This window comes from Myotis nattereri, assembly GCF_964212035.1.
Source record: "Myotis nattereri genome assembly, chromosome: 7".
In the NCBI taxonomy this organism is placed as follows: domain Eukaryota; kingdom Metazoa; phylum Chordata; class Mammalia; order Chiroptera; family Vespertilionidae; genus Myotis; species Myotis nattereri.
Window position 1 is genome coordinate 77,080,932 of NC_138082.1, and position 16,560 is coordinate 77,097,491.

General features: G+C 42.5%; 1 protein-coding gene across 1 annotated transcript in view; it reads right to left on the reverse strand.

Annotated features, from left to right (window-relative positions):
- The window catches only part of RAB3GAP1 (RAB3 GTPase activating protein catalytic subunit 1), a 95,137-nt gene extending 84,625 nt beyond the window's left edge, over positions 1-10,512 (reverse strand). The window contains exons 1-3 of the mRNA XM_081095380.1: positions 10,476-10,512; positions 10,320-10,375; positions 4,057-4,132 (exon numbers count right to left, since the gene is read on the reverse strand). Coding sequence (XP_080951506.1) covers positions 4,057-4,132; positions 10,320-10,375; positions 10,476-10,493 — 150 coding nt within the window. The 5' untranslated portion in view covers positions 10,494-10,512. The remainder of the gene's footprint in view (positions 1-4,056; positions 4,133-10,319; positions 10,376-10,475) is intronic.
- Between the last annotated feature and the right edge of the window lie 6,048 nt (positions 10,513-16,560).

Consider the following 16,560-nt stretch of genomic DNA (forward strand, 5'->3'; position numbering starts at 1 on the left):
GTCTAAGGATTAAGTTAACAGACACAGTCCCAATTATATTGTATGGTGCCTGAGCTGATGCTCAATAACTGCCATTTCTTCCTCTCAAAGTCATTTTTCAGCACTTCAGGGTCTCATATAGTAAAAGTAGCTTGGTCACATTACCTATCCTTCAGATAAAATTTATAAAATCTGGACAAAACAACACAGTTTTTCAAGGCTCTGAAGAGTGACCAAATGGAGGCAGAAACTGGAGAGTTTATCTATGAAAAAAGGGATTATATTTGATGAGATTTGCTTGTTAGTGCCTTTCTAATACAGCAGTTCTTAAACTTCTTTGCCTCAGGACTCCTTTACACTCCTAAATTACCAAGGACCCCATATTAGAAATTAAAAAGGAAAAACAATCACATATTTTTAACTCATCTAAAATGATAATGAACTTATTACATGTTAAATGAAGTTCTGACAATTATTTTCCAAAATAAACCCCCAAAATATTGAGAAGAGTGGCATTGTTCTACATTTTGTAAATCTCCATATTAGTTTTTAAAAGGCAACTGGATTCCCATTTCTGCACCTTCATTTAATCTTTGCAATCCATTGTTTTGACTGAGGTACATGAAGAAAATTGGCCTCAAGTACACTAGTTAGAAAAGGCAGGGCCTTATCAACCCTTAAAAGGCTCTCAGGGAGCAACAGGGGTCAGACTACACCATGAGAACTGCTGATCTAAATAAGACACTCCAATCTGGGCACAACTCAGGGCTGCAGAATGATGGGACTTTCCTGGATTCAGGCAACAGAAAACAAAGTTCAAAGATGGCAAGGAAGTTTTAAAGTTAAGGTGTAAATTCTGAAAGCCAAGAGAAACTAAGCCTCAAAATTTGCATATAAACCCTGTCTCAAATCTTGGCAATCTGCTAAACCATACATATGCAGTGGAGACTCCAGGGTACAATGAAAAGCGGTAGATTGAAAATAACATTTTAGCTGCTGTCACCACTGAGGAAGAGAATGGAGTTTTAATCTAAGTACTCTCGGACCACTACAGAATCTAGTCACTATATTTCAATCAAAATACAATTATAAAATTTAAGAAATTACTGGACAGGAGAAACCAAGATGGCAGCATAAGTAAACACCTGAAATTGCTGCCTCGCACAACCACTTCAAAAATACAACTAAAAGACAAAACAGGCATCATCCAGAACCACAGGAAGGCTGGCTGAGTGGAAATTCTACAACTAGAAGGAAAGAGAAAAGCACACTGAGACTCAGAGGAGGTGCGGAAGTAAAGTACAGAGGTATGGAGGCTCGAGCGCACGCGGAAAGGGGCTGGCAACGGAGGACACCGGTGTCTTTTGCAATCAGGAGGGAGGCACAAGCTCCCGACAGCCCGGACTCCAGTTCCAGGTGAGTCTCTGGGGATGCAGACTCACACCGGGAGAAACTGGACTGTCTGGCAGCAGGCGGAACTCGAGGGCGGCTTTCTCTCAGAGGTGCTTGCAGCGATTACCAGGACACTGAGATCCGGGACCTCTTAGGGCAGGACTGAGGATCAGCTATAGCTGTTTGTTCCGCCCTGCTGATTCCCTGAGACCCCGCCCCACCCAGGCTGCAGCAGAGGCTTTTGCATATGAATGGGCTGGCCCTTTGAGATCTAAAATTACCTAACCAACTGCAGCTGGGTCAGAAAGACCAAGAACATCTAAAAGAAGGCCCAAGGCCCCACAGCAGCTTGCATTGCTTCACAGCTGGGCCTCATCTGGGCACCTCCAAAACCCAAACAAGGAAGAGGAACCTGCAGATCTCTCCGTAGCTCCTGCTGGGGCGCCTCAGGCAGAGGCTAAATTAGCACCTCCTTAGAGATCCAGGAGCCTGTGTACCCAGCAGTCAGATTGAGACCATCCAGATTACAACTCCTCAGATTCATAAGGGACACACTCAGGGGGCAGACTCAGTGAGCACCAAAGCCCCACTGAGGCAAGTCTTGCCCCAGAAGGGGGTCTTCAGCACAGAAGTTCTCCCACTGCAGACACAGCTGATTCTCACAGACAATCGGCCTGGAGGTCAATTCCTCCCAGTGATACCTACAACAATCAAGGCTTAACTACAACAAGACTGTGCACACAGCCCATAAAGGGGTGCACCAAGAGTGTCCACCCCAGGTAATTGGGGAGGCTGAGCCACTGGGCCCTATAGGACACCTAGCACACAAAGCCACTCTATCAACACAGGGAAGCATAAAAAACGCGGAGACAAAGAAACAGATCACAAATGACAGAAATGGAGGAAAGCAAACTACTGGATATAGAGTTCAAAACCATGGTTATAAGGTTTTTCAAGAATTTTCTAGAAACCGCCAATAAATTTAGTGAGACCCTCGAGGATATGAAAAAGGACCAACTAGAAATTAAGCATACACTGACTGAAATAAAGAATAACATACAGAGATCCAACAGCAGACAAGACGATCCCAAGAATCAAGTCAAAGATTTGAAATACGAAGAAGTAAAAACACTCAACCGGAAAAGCAAAAAGAAAAAAGAATCCAAAAATATCAAGATAGTGTAAGGAGCTTCTGGGACAACTTCAAGCATACCAACATCCGAATTATAGGGGTGCCAGAAGAAGAGAGAGAGCAAGATACTGAAAACCTATTTGAAGAAATAATGACAGAAAACTTCCCCTACCTGGTGAAAGAAATAGACTTACAAGTCCAGGAAGCGCAGAGAACCCCAAACAAAAGGAATCCAAAGAGGACCACACCAAGACACATCATAATTAAAATGCCAAGGGCAAAAGACAAAGAGAAAACCTTAAAAGCAGCAAGAGAAAGAAACTCAGTTACCTACAAGGGAATACCCATACGACTGTCAGCTGATTTCTCAACAGAAACTTTGCAGGCCAGAAGGGAGTGGCAAGAAATATTCAAAGTGATGAATACCAAGGACCTACAACCAAGATTACTTTATCCAGCAAAGCTATCATTCAGAACTGAAGGTCAGATAAAGAGCTTCACAGATAAGGAAAAGCTAAAGGAGTTCATCACCACCAAACCAGGATTATATGAAATGCTGAAAGGCATCCTTTAAGAAGAGGAAGAAGAAGAAAAAGGTAAAGATACAAATTATGGCCGAAACCAGTTTGGCTCAGTGGATGGAGCGTCGGCCTGCGGACTGAAGGGTCCCAGGTTTGATTCCGGTCAAGGGCATGTGCCTGGGTTGTGGGCACATCCCCGGTGGGGGATGTGTGGGGGGCGGCTGATCGATGTTTCTCTCTCATCGATGTTTCTGACTCTATCTCTCTCCCTTCCTCTCTGTAAAAAATCAATAAAAATATATTTAAAAAAAAAAAGATACAAATTATGAACAACAAATACGCATCTATCAACAAGTGAATCTAAGAATCAAGTGAATAAATAATCTGATGAACAGAATGAACTGGTGATTATAATAGAATCAGGGACATAGAAAGGGAATGGACTGACTATTCTTGCGGGGGAAAGGGGTGTGGGAGATGCGGGAAGAGACTGGACAAAAATCGTGCACCTATGGATGAGGACAGTGGGTGGGGAGTGAGGGCGGAGGGTGGGGTGGGAACTGGGAGGAGGGGAGTTATGGGGGGAAAAAAGAGGAACAAATGTAATAATCTGAACAATAAAGATTTAATTTAAAAAAAAAAAAGACCAAGAATTTTTCCTCATTAATTAAGCAAAATATTCTACCCAAGAAGTTGGTAACTGCAGTGTTTCTCTAACCAACTAAAACTTAAAAAAAAAAAAAGATTTTCTAACATTCTAAGGGAGAAGGTGAGAGAGAAAGAAGTAAACATTAGGAGAAACAAAATCACTCACCAAGAATGAGACTGTAATTATAAAATTTTATTTGAAAGACAGTTCACAAAAGCCTTAGATATATTATTTGCCACATATCCAAATTCTTCCAGATACCATTTTATGTTTACAGATTATACATAACTCAAAAAAAATTTAATTCAAATGTACCAAATGCAGCAAAGATTAGAAATTTCAAAATAAATACTCATTTAGAGACACCAGCAAATAGATCTGACCTTTTCAAGTGGTTTTCCCAGAGAGTTTCCAATCAGTTTCCAGTCATTCAAGATTTCTTCAACTCTGGAAATAAACCTAGGAAGGAGCAAAAAAAACCACTTTCTATATATGTAACTGCATATTTTTTACTATTGTTATAAAATCCTTAGAAAAGCATTTTTTATATTTTAACATTTTTATCAGAGAAGTCTCTCTCATAAGTTTAATATTGTTAGTCTAATTTATCAATGTGGAATAAAAGTGAAAATAATTTTCTTTATTTAAGAATTCTTAGATTTTGAGTATACTGCTTATCCAACAAAGGCATTCTGCTTTTATATTTTATAAAAAATATAAATTAAGAATAAAAAATATAAATTAAGGATATTTTATATAAATGTCTATATAAAATAAATTTGAGACAGAAGTAAAAACTGACAGACTAACATGATACTATTAAAGATAATTATGAAATATTTTCCCTATTTTCAAAATAACTAATTTAATAACTTTTCCTTTAAAGATTTAGGAATTTTGATATTCCTTCTCCCCTCCCCAAAAAGAAAACATTATTTGGGCACATTGTTCAGTAAAATAAAATAAAATTTAAGGAACAGCTGGCAAGAAAATCCAAGTACATTTATCAACTTTAAGGAATTTATAATTCCTTATAAAAACTGACAGATTTTATAATTATTCACATCTTTAAATCTAATGATCAAAAGACCTATTTAAAAAAAGAACAAATTTGACCAGCAATATGCTCAACATTAGCAAATGAAAACTGTCAAATCTCAGCAGTAATGTTAAATACATATTAAAAGACACTTTCTCAAGACTTGTTATTACTCTAAGAAGCTGACTTCTTATATGAGTATGATGCAATATAACAACAACATTGCTCTACTAAAACGCCTACATAGTATTGCTAGAGTATTAGAGTTAATTCTAGCAAAATACAAGGCATCAGGTTTTTTCTTCAGTGACTTACATAGTAACTTTTACATTTCTGTTGTAAGACAGTAATGATAAATCACTTTTTATGATTCAACTGAACCTTCCAATTAATTCCTCTTTAAAATTCAAGGCATTAATCCTGACTGGGCACAAATATTGTCTTTTCTAAATACTTGATTGAGTCTCCTTAGACTCAGGTATTTCCAGTTTATAAAGTACTTTTCTGTCTAATTCGTAAAAAATATAAACTAGCTAACAGTAATAAAAATAATTCCATAAGGAAAAAAATTTAAAGGCATTAATATATACTAATTCACTTTGGGGAAGGGGGATTCAGTAAAAGGCAATTATTAGCTTTGAATAATTATGAGTGTGACAGAAATTAGTTAATATGTTTTAAAAAATAAAAATTTAATAATAAAAAGGTATCCATATATGAGTGAAAATTTGCGTGTTAACTGGAACCTATCTTAATGTGCAACTGCAGCAGAGTTGTAAATTAATGGTATATCCATTCAATGGAATAATATGTAATCATGTTTTAAAGTCCATTTGAGGAAATAAATGTTCATATGCTAATGGAAACCATGTAAATAAATATTAAAATGGTTTGATACAAGTTTACAAAACACATAGATTAGAAGGAATTTTCTCAAAATAGTTATAGTCGCTATCTAATGGTGGTAGGATTACAGGTGCCTTTTTTTTCTTTTTAATTCTACTATCGGACACTATCCTAAAAGTATTGGTATTTGACTAGAACAGCCGTGGGCAAACTACGGCCCGAGGGCCGGATCCGGCCCGTTTGAAATGAATAAAACTAAAAAAGAAAAAGAAAAAAAGACCGTACCCTTTTATGTAATGATGTTTACTTTGAATTTATATTAGTTCACACAAACACTCCATCCATGCTTTTGTTCCGGCCCTCCGGTCCAGTTTAAGAACCCATTGTGGCCCTCGAGTCAAAAAGTTTGCCCACCCCTGGACTAGAATAATTCAATACCTTTACCCTGAAAGCTCTCCAGATCTCAGCTAAAGTGTCATTTCCTCTGGCTCCTCATTTTATATTAGGTCTAATGGCTATATGCTCTTAAAAGACCAGGTTTATTCCCCTTCTGAGCTCTTATTTCAATTGTAATTAAGACTCATTTCTATTATTATTTTAATCATATCTGTCTCTTTCACTAAACCAGGGGTGGGCGAACTTTTTAACTCGAGGGCCACAATGCGTTCTTAAACTGGACCGGAGGGCCGGAACAAAAACATGGATGGAGTGTTTGTGTGAACTAATATAAATTCAAAGTAAACATCATTACATAAAAGGGTACGGTCTTTTTTTCTTTCTTTTTTTTAGTTTTATTCATTTCAAACGGGCCGAATCCGGCCCGCGGGCCGTAGTTTGCCCACGGCTGCACTAAACTATACATTCAGTAAGAGCAGGAATCACCTGTTCTTATTAACCACCACATACCTAAAATCCTCAATTGTACCTGAAACGTGGGCACTCAATAAATATTTCTTCAACAGAAAAATGACAAAAAGAGTATGGTTTCTAGTCAGTCCTCTCAATAAATTGCATGGCTCATACCATACCGACAAGAATTTTTCATTCAAACATTATACTCAAAGTTGAAGAGACTCCAAAGTCTTAACATCTTCCCATGAATCATAAAACACTACTTCACTCTAGAAACAGAAGTCAATAACCAAAATCAATAACCAAATAAAAAGTCAATAACCAAATTTCCTACTTTGTATTTATAATAACTGTATTAACAATCATTTTCATACTAGGGGCCCAGTGCACAAATTCGTGCACCTTGAAAGGAACTGTGGGCCACAAGGCTGAGGGCACAGGGCAGGTCTCAGCCCAAGCTCCACACCCCCGCCCGGCCCCTCCCGCCATGGCCCCCAGTCCCCTTTCTGCCGCCGCAGCTCATATCCACTGATGGTGCGGAGCCATTGGGGCCGACGCCAGCAGTGGGTGCAAGTGGCAGCAGCTGCTGCTCCAATCACCCCTCAGGAGCAGGGGGAGGTAGAGAAGCCCTCAGGGGCATTCAGGGCTGGCACCAGCAGTGGGTGCTGGCAGCAGCTCTGGCATTGGCAGTGGTTGCAAGAGGTGGCTGCTGGCTCTGATCACCCCTCAGGAGCAGGGGGAGGTGGAGAAGCCCTGAGGGGTGATCAGGGCTGGCAGCCACCACTTGCACCTGCTGACAGCGCCATGAGATGAGGGCTGGCGCCTTGTGTGAACAGCGGCTCCAGCACCGGCAGCAGGCGCAAGTGCTGGGCAGTACCACAGCGCGCGGAGCAAAGAATTTTCAGTAACCACCAGAGGCTTGCCCCAATGACAGCGACAAGCGCCCCGCCTTGGTCTGGCACCCCCACTCACCTGCTCCACCATCCCACCAAGGTCAACACCTGCCATGTTCCGCACACGCCCCCTGGTGGTCAGCGCACGTCATAGCGACCGGTTGTTCTGCTGTTTGGTCTATTTGCATATTAGGGTATTATATATATAGATAAGGAAATAAAGGATTTTAATATTCTATTTCAGGATGTTTTAAATATTTAGGTGGGGGAAAGTGATCCTTTTCCATTCAATACTCTGCTGTTTCCTCATTCACACCCAACTGTCATCTTCCAAGGTTCAGGTTACATTTTTCTAACTGTCTTCAAGACAAGAAGTTATTACAAGTAGGTCCTTGGGTTACATCGGAGATCCGTTCCTATGGCGCGACGTAATGCGATTTTCGCTGTAAGTCGAAACCCACCTACATAAGCACCTAAGTCACTCACATGGAGCACATACACAGCAGTAATGAAGTAAAACAATAAAACAAATTTAAAAGAAAAATAACAATTCCTGCCCTTTACTTGTAGTAAATAAATAATAAAAAAACATAAAGCTCATGTACATATGTCGAAATGACGGAACTTTTTTTTTTAATGGGAGATGGCAACGTAACCACGAAGCGACGTACGTGGAGTCCAACGTAACCCGAGGACTGACTGTTATTTCACATTCAACAGGGTCTAAAACTGCTCTCTTCATGCTCTGCCACTTTATCTCTATTCTTTCAGGAAAGGAGGTGCAGTTGAGTTTGCTTTTTTCTACTCTCAAATTTCCTCGAGTTCTATCTAAATCTTCTTCTTTTTTTGTTTTTTATTATTAGTTAAGGTATTATAAATGTGTCCTCATCCCCCCCATTAACCCCCAACCTGCCCCCCACCCCCACCCCGCACACTCATACTCCCATCCCCCTGTTGTCCATGTCCATTGGTTTGGCTTATATACATGTATACAAGTCCTTTGGTTGATCTCTCTAAATCTTTTGAAATGCCTTACAATCCTTTCCTCTATCCTTTCTCTCCAATCTCCAAATCACCAACCTAACTATGGATAAAGGTAAGTCACTGCCTTAATTTTACTTCATCTTCTGAAATAACTCTCACACCACCTCTGCCACTATAAAATCAAGTGTCTCTCACTCTTGTTTTCCAATGGCTCATGCTCAGTGTGCTCTGCAGACCCACCCGCAACAGCAACATCCCCTGGGAGGAAACTTGTTAGAAATGCAAGTATTGGGGTCCACCTCAGACAGACATAATCAGAGACAAGCATTCTGAGCCACACCAGTCACTGGTCTCTACTTAGCTTTGGAGGGTGTCCATACCTAGTCCTGTCTTCTTTAGGAATCTTAGTTCTAAGGTGACCTGCACTCCAGTCAAGCATTTCTTCACCAAGTTCCAAAGATTCATTTTCACCGTCTCTACCGGTGTCTGTGCCTTCTCATGTCTAACCAAACGCTTCCTACTTCCCATGCCCGGCTCATTTTCTCTCTTTCCTATCAAAATATCTCCAATAAGGCTGATCCGTCATAATACCATCCTTACTTAAACTGCTGTGTTTACAGTTAGTGCCAGTGGCTTCCAATGTAACTATTTGCTGGTTGGTTCGGTAAAATACGGGTCTAGGGTTCTGTTTTTCTTCTCTTCCATTAGCATAAATTCCGGACACACAGTACCTGCTCACTACAGCCTTGCCAGCGTGGTTATGTCTCCCTGACTTCGCTTTGTTGGAAGATCCCACAGGTCAGGCTGTTATTCCCGCTGAGACCTTTTAACGACATGACATCCACAAGTGACCTCTCCCAGCCGGAAAGACGACAAAATGCTGCAGCGAGCTCGCTCACACTCGAAACCCGGGAAGCTGAAGGGTTTCTGGGGCACCGAACACTAAACTTCATCTAAGCGTGCAACCCTCCGCAAACTTGGCTTCCCACTCACTTCAGTGGCACAACAGTTTCCGCTGTTCAGTGTTGGGCGGGCACAGGGGGCCGGGGCACACTACCCACGGCGTCAACGCGTCCCGAGGTCGGATGCAGGCACTGGAAAGGCCATTGGAAAGGACGGGGTGGGAGGGCAGGGGCCGGCGGACGGCCAGATGCAGACCCCGGAAAGGCCATTGGAAAGGACGGGGTGGGAGGGCAGGGGCCGGCGGACGGCCAGATGCAGACACTGGAAAGGCCATTGGAAAGGACGGGGTGGGAGGGCAGGGGCCGGCGGACGGCCAGATGCAGACCCCGGAAAGGCTACTGGAAAGGACGGGGTGCAGGGGCCGGCGGACGGCCAGATGCAGACCCCGGAAAGGCCATTGGAAAGGACGGGGTGGGAGGGCAGGGGCCGGCAGACGGCCAGATGCAGACACTGGAAAGGCCATTGGAAAGGACGGGGTGGGAGGGCAGGGGCCGGCGGACGGCCAGATGCAGACCCCGGAAAGTCTACTGGAAAGGACGGGGTGGGAGGGCAGGGGCCGGGGCCGGCGGACGGCCAGATGCAGACCCCGGAAAGGCTACTGGAAAGGACACGGTGCAGGGGCCGGGCCGGCGGACACCACCTGTCAGTGCGCCTGCGGCCTCCTCCCCGGAGGGTTCACTCACGTGACGCGGAAGGAAAAGGCAGCTGCGAAGTGTATTGCTTATGTCCAGAGTTAAACATACACGGAAATAGTGCGGAAGTGGCAGCCACGGAAACCGTGCGTGCGGGCAACGACCAAGGTCTGAGGAAAGGGGTGTGAGGACAAACACAACTTCGTCGGAGAGCCGAGCCTCGGGGTTCCGCGGCCGGGGGCGGGCCCCGGCTTGTCAGACGCCAGACGCGGAAGAGGCGTTCGGCTGCCCCGAGACGGAGGAGGCGGGGACCGGGGACCCCGGGGTCTCGCTTTTCACAGAGCAGTGACGTCACGTGCGGGCAGGGCTGAGGGGGCGGCGGAGGGACCGCCAGCCGAGGCCCAAGGTGTTGCGAACCAATGACACGACTCACTCACCTTTCCCACTCGGAGGCAGTGGTGAAGTCCGTGAGCTCAAACACCTCGGACTCGGGCTGCGGGGAGGGGGGGGAAGAAAAGAGAGAGTGAGCGTCCAGGCGCTGAGGCAGAGGAGCGCGCTTGCAGGCAGGAACGGGCAGGGAGCGACCCCCTCACCTCGCTGTCGGCCGCCATCTTGAGGACCGCCGGCGCCGGCGCTGGGGCTGCTGGGAAGAGGATGGGAAGGCAAGGGGAGGAGGAAAAGAAAGGCCGGGAGCTCGCGGGGGCGGAGCCTAGAGCCAGCGGGGCGGGGCCTTGATGCAGCCCCGTCCCCGGAGGCACCGCCCCCTGTAAGTCCTGCTTGTAATAGTCTTCTCAGGCTGAAATACATACATTAAACATCGCTTTGAACTTGAAATTTTTCTATAACGAGTTCAGGAAGGGACCAGAAGAGGCAAGACAAGGCCCTAGATTCTCAGGATCAGATCGTATTAAAAACCTAAAGCGCTTTGAGTTTTCATTCATTCTCCCTTTGTTGGTTGCAGGGCACTGAAAGGTGCTCTAATACCCACTCTTTCCCACCTACGCCCCTCAGAGAATTGACACATTTTAGTTAAGCCAGGAAATAGAAATCATCGTGCTAGTTATCTGGTTTGTGGAAAGAGCAAAGTGCTGTTCAGTGAAAACTTCACTTTTTAAACCAGTGAGGAACAGAAGGTGTTCTGTCTAGCGGTTAATAATTATATCTCATACATACTGAAGTATTTACAGATACGATGATACCAGGTCCAGAATTTGCTTGAAAATAACGAGAGGGGGAAGTAGGTAGGGCTAGGAATAAAACAAAATTAGCTATGAATATGTAATTGCTTAAGTCGGTGCTGGGTACATAGATGTTTATACTCTCATTAGGTCTGAATTTTTTCATAATTAAAAGTTTTAAAAAAATAAATCTCATTTAATGAGTTTGCAACCCACAAGAAGGAATTTGGGGGTAGAGAACTAAGGAATTCGTCGCAGCAATACAAAATTCAATCTTAGGCCATACAAGAAAACTAAGGTCAGGAGAGTTTGGACAACAGGTAGTTATTGCCACTGCCAAACCTTCAGCCCTGCCTCTTGCTGTCCCTTCTAGTTTCTGTCCACCACACTTGTGGGGGGTTGTGTGCAGCAGTCATTCCCAGAAGGTCTCAACTTGCACCTTCCTTCATTTTCAGGGATTTAGTCAACACCTGCTACATACAGTACAAACCAATCACTATGCTAGGTTCTGGGGATATGAAGATGGATTGCAGAAATGTGGAAAGTGGAAATTTGCTGCATGCACAGGAAGAAGAGGTGTTATATGTATCAGCATCACTACTAGTAATGTGGAGGTCAATGGTAACCTTGACAAGAAGAATTTTGGAGGAGAGCTGAAGGATAAGATGGGGGCAGCCCGGTTGTGGTGGGGAAGGCTTCTAAGCAGAAGAAATTGCACGTCCAGAGACTGGACGGTAGACAACTCTGATCTGCATAACAGAACAACGAACACCTTGGACGCAGTGTTTGCGGTGAAGTTGGAGAAGCAGGTATGGGCCAGACCATATAGAGCCTTTCAGGCTAGGCTTGAAGCACAATGGAAGTCCCTAAAATGTTTTAAGCAAGAGAGCGATGTGATCCAACTTACATTTTGTAATAGCCTGGATGCTACATGCATAGATAGGAGGGTGGCACAAAAGAAGTAGGAACAGCAGCTAGTCACGAAAGCATCCAGTGAGAGATGCTTTGGAGACTTTGACTAGGGTGGTCAGTAGACTAGGTGAACTTATTTGATATGTGTTTTGGATATATGATAGGCAGGACTTGATGATGAATTAAATGCAGTGAAAAGAGAAAGGAAGGAATTGAAGATAATTTTCTGGTTTCTGGCTTAAGCAACTGTGGGAGGCTAATGCCATGTCCTGAGATGAGAAAGATGGGAAGGAACAAGGACACTAGTGTTTTAGTTGGCAAGTCTAACAGGCTTGTAAAACATTCCAAGGGAGCTGTCAAGGAGAAAATTGAGTATAATAATAGGACTCAGAGGCAAGACCTGGTGTGAAAATATAAATTTGTGAGTATTTTAAATCACCAAAATAGATGAGGTAATTTAAGAAGAGAATATAGAAAGAGAAAAAAAGAAGCCTCACATCAAGGCCTGAAGAAATTTCATATTTAGGGATGGATAGGAAAAAAAATGTCTAGTAAAAGAGAGAGGAAATCGTGGCTAGAGAATTAGGAAAATAAGGAAAGAGAGATGGCACATTTCAAGATGGTAAATATTGACTGCTGCTGTAAAATTAAACAAGAGAGGAATATTGAGTCAAGAGTGATTGATTGTTGTTGTTTCTTGGGGTTTTTTGTTTGTCTTTAAGGCAAGTACAGAGGATAGTACAGTTGACTCTTGACCAGCATGGATTTGAATTGCCCAAGACAACTTATACTCAGATTTCTTTCAACTGAGTCAGTCCTCTGTATCTGAAGATTTTGCACAGCATTCAGCTCACCTCAGAAAGAAAAGAGTATTTTTGTATCCCCAAACACAGATTCCCACCTGTGGATCCAAAATACTGTTTTCCATCCACAGTTGGTTAAATCTGGGGGTATGAAAAGCCAACTGTAGAGTCAAAAGTTATCCTGCCCCTAGCCGGTTTGAATCAGTGGATAGAGCGTCAGCCTGCGGACTGAAGGGTCCCAGGTTCCATTCAGGTCAAGGGCACATGCCTGGGTTGTGGGCTCGATCCCCAGTAGGGGGCGTGCAGGAGGCAGCCAATCAATGATTCTCTCTCATCATTGATGTTTCTACTCCCTCTCCTTTCCTCTCTGAAATCAATAAAAATATATATTTTCAAAAAGTTATCCTGAATTTCTGACTGAGAAGGAGAGTACCTAATCCCATGTTCTCCAAAGGTTAATTGTAAGTGTGCTTGTATGCCGATGATAATAATCTAAGAGAGAGAGATCGATGATGAAGGGGAGATGGAGCTCTTGATAAGGTGAGAGGGGAGAAAGTCCACAGAGCTGGTAGTCACAAACTCGAGACTTGCAATCTGAAGTCTTACTTCATGAGGGGCCAGCCACAGAGATCTCCTTGTGAATAGCCTTCCTGGAGTTGTGCAGCAAGGTGGTGCCAGGACCTCAGAGCACATGTAGCAGGAAGGTGGGAGGGATAAAGAATATGTGAGGAGGTTGGCTTTTTTTGAGAAGGAAAGAAAAAGATGGATACAAGCATAAACATCAGGAGATTTGTACATATAAAAGGAAAAGAGTACCTGGTTCATTTAACTTTTTAAGATTCTTACCGAGTGAAATAAGTCTGTAGGTTTGAAGGTTAGCTAAATCCAAGTTTAGCCATTTACCAACTGTATGACTTTGAGCAAGTTACTTAATTCCTGAAAACCTCAGTTTCTGCATTAGTAAAATGGGGCTTGTAATATCTCTTCATAGAATTATAGCAAAGATTAAGTTCCATGTAGTACAGATGTAAAATGGTTAGCATATGTCCTAGGACAGGGGTGGGCAACCTTTTTGTGAGTGCGTGCCAAAACCAGCAAAATCTCTGACTCAGAATTCTTCTGCGTGCCAACCCTAATTTTTTGAGAACATGTTACACCTACTTAAGGTGTACGTATGTGAAGAACCTTGAAGAAATAATAAAATTCATTCGAGGGACAAAAACACAGTATACGATGATGAAAAATACATTTATTTTTTAATGTATACATGTACACTGATAGTCCAACAGAAAACTTTATGACTCCATTTGATATTATCAGTGGGACTTTTGCTGCTGCATCACCGATGACAGAGATTTTACATCAGGTTTATATTTCGTGACCTTCAGAGAGATGCACGAGCTACTACTTTCATCCGTCAGGCTACTCCTATTATAAGACTTAACAAAATTCATCACTGAGAACAAAGATTCCCAAGCATATGTGGATGAAACCAAAACACTGGTCAGATCTAGGAAGGCAGGGAGAGTTAAGGCAGAGGCATAGAAATTGCTCTTCCCCTCTCTCGTCAATCCATGTCTATGGTCTTTAAGATAACTTGTTATGTAAAATTATTTATTTATCTAAGATGCACCTACACTGAATTTATCTGAAAAATAAAAAAGTCGATATTAAGAAAAAAATTGTAAATGGAAGATTATAAGAGAGGGTTTTGCCTGCCAGCAAAAGTTACTGGCGTGCCATGTTTGGCACGCATGCCAGGGGTTGCCCACCCCTGTCCTAAGATATAGTAGGTGATTGATTATGGTCATAGTATTTATAATAAATGTACTACGAAACCCATAAAATGTTACTCACATGTAAAGCATTGCATTCCTTGATTAGCCTTGAAGAAGTTTCAGTGCATATCAAAATCAGAAACTAAAACATCACAGAGACTTGGCTACATGAATTTTAGAAACTGTATGAAACAGCCTTACCAGGTTGCTAAGTAAAGTTTTTTCCAAGATATTTTTGGCTCCTTGTCTTCTCCCTGGAGAAACTTTTAAAATAAGTTATTTGTTAAAGTGAAGCATGAAGCCAGGATGCTAATGATGTAAAATACCCAGGGGAGACACACTTTTATTAGGTTTTCACTGGTTCATGAAGCAGAAAAGATTTTGTTTCTTCGTATCAGGAGCTGTTTTGCTACACGTCCAAAGGCAAGGGCCTTTCCATGCAACTGTGTTTTCTCTCCGGCATAATTTTCAGTTACTTCAAGGTGTCGCCAATAATGAGGATGGGGAGAACTTTGAGGCATAGGCAATTTAAGAGATTAGAAACCTGGAAATATCACCCTTGGTTTAGTCCTCAGCGGAATGTGGGGGCATAACAGATTAATTAGATTTTCCTGAGAGAGTAAACATTGTGAGAAGTGCAACAACAATGGGACTACACCATCCTCATCAACCTTGATGGCCTCTGAGCAGGGAGAATCAGGAATTTTCTATGATGCTGCCATGAGAACTACAACAGAAGGTACAGCTGGAAGAGGAAGACATGTTATGGGGACAAGAAACTCTTTTTTTTTTGTTTCTTTTTTTTTATTATTAAATATTTATTGTTCAGATTATTACATTTGTTCCTCTTTTTTCCCCCCATAACTCCCCTCCTCCCAGTTCCCGCCCCACCCTCCGCCCTCACTCCCCACCCACTGTCTTCATCCATAGGTGCACGATTTTTGTCCAGTCTCTTCCCACATCTCCCACACCCCTTTCCCCCCCAAGAATAGTCAGTCCATTCCCTTTCTATGTCCCTGATTCTATTATAATCACCAGTTCATTCTCTTCATCAGATTATTTATTCACTTGATTCTTAGATTCACTTGTTGATAGATGCATATTTGCTGTTCATAATTTGTATCTTTACCTTTTTCTTCCTCTTCCTATTCTTAAAGGATACCTTTCAGCATTTCATATAATCCTGGTTTGGTGGTGATGAACTCCTTTAGCTTTTCCTTATCTGTGAAGCTCTTTATCTGACCTTCAATTCTGAATGATAGCTTTGCTGGATAAAGTAATCTTGGTTGTAGGTCCTTGGTATTCATCACTTTGAATATTTCTTGCCACTCCCTTCTGGCCTGCAAAGTTTCTGTTGAGAAATCAGCTGACAGTCGTATGGGTATTCCCTTGTAGGTAACTGAGTTTCTTTCTCTTGCTGTTTTTAAGATTCTCTCTTTATCTTTTGCTCTTGGCATTTTAATTATGATGTGTCTTGGTGTGATCCTCTTTGGATTCCTTTTGTTTGGGGTTCTCCGCGCTTCTTGGACCTGTAAGTCCATTTCTTTCACCAGGTGGGGAAAGTTTTCTGTCATTATTTCTTCAAATAGGTTTTCAATATCTTGCTCTCTCTCATCTTCTGGCACCCCTATAATTCTGATGTTGGTACGTTTGAAGCTGTCCCAGAGGCTCCTTACACTATCCTCGCATTTTTGGATTCTTTTTTCATTTTGCTTTTCCGGTTGGGTGTTTTTTGCTTCCTCGCATTTCAAATCATTGACTTGATTCTTGTGCTCCTCTGTTCTGCTGTCGGGAGTCTGTATAATATTCGTTATTTCAGTCCGTGTATGCTTAATTTCTAGTTGGTTCCCCAATATAACATCGAGGGTCTCATTAGTTTTCTTGTAGATCTCATTAAGTTTATCGGCGGCTTCTAGACAGTTCTTGAGAGACCTTAAAAGTGTGGTTCTGAACTCTATATCTTCCATTGATAATTTTGTCCTGTTTCTTTGTCTTTGCATTTTGTTA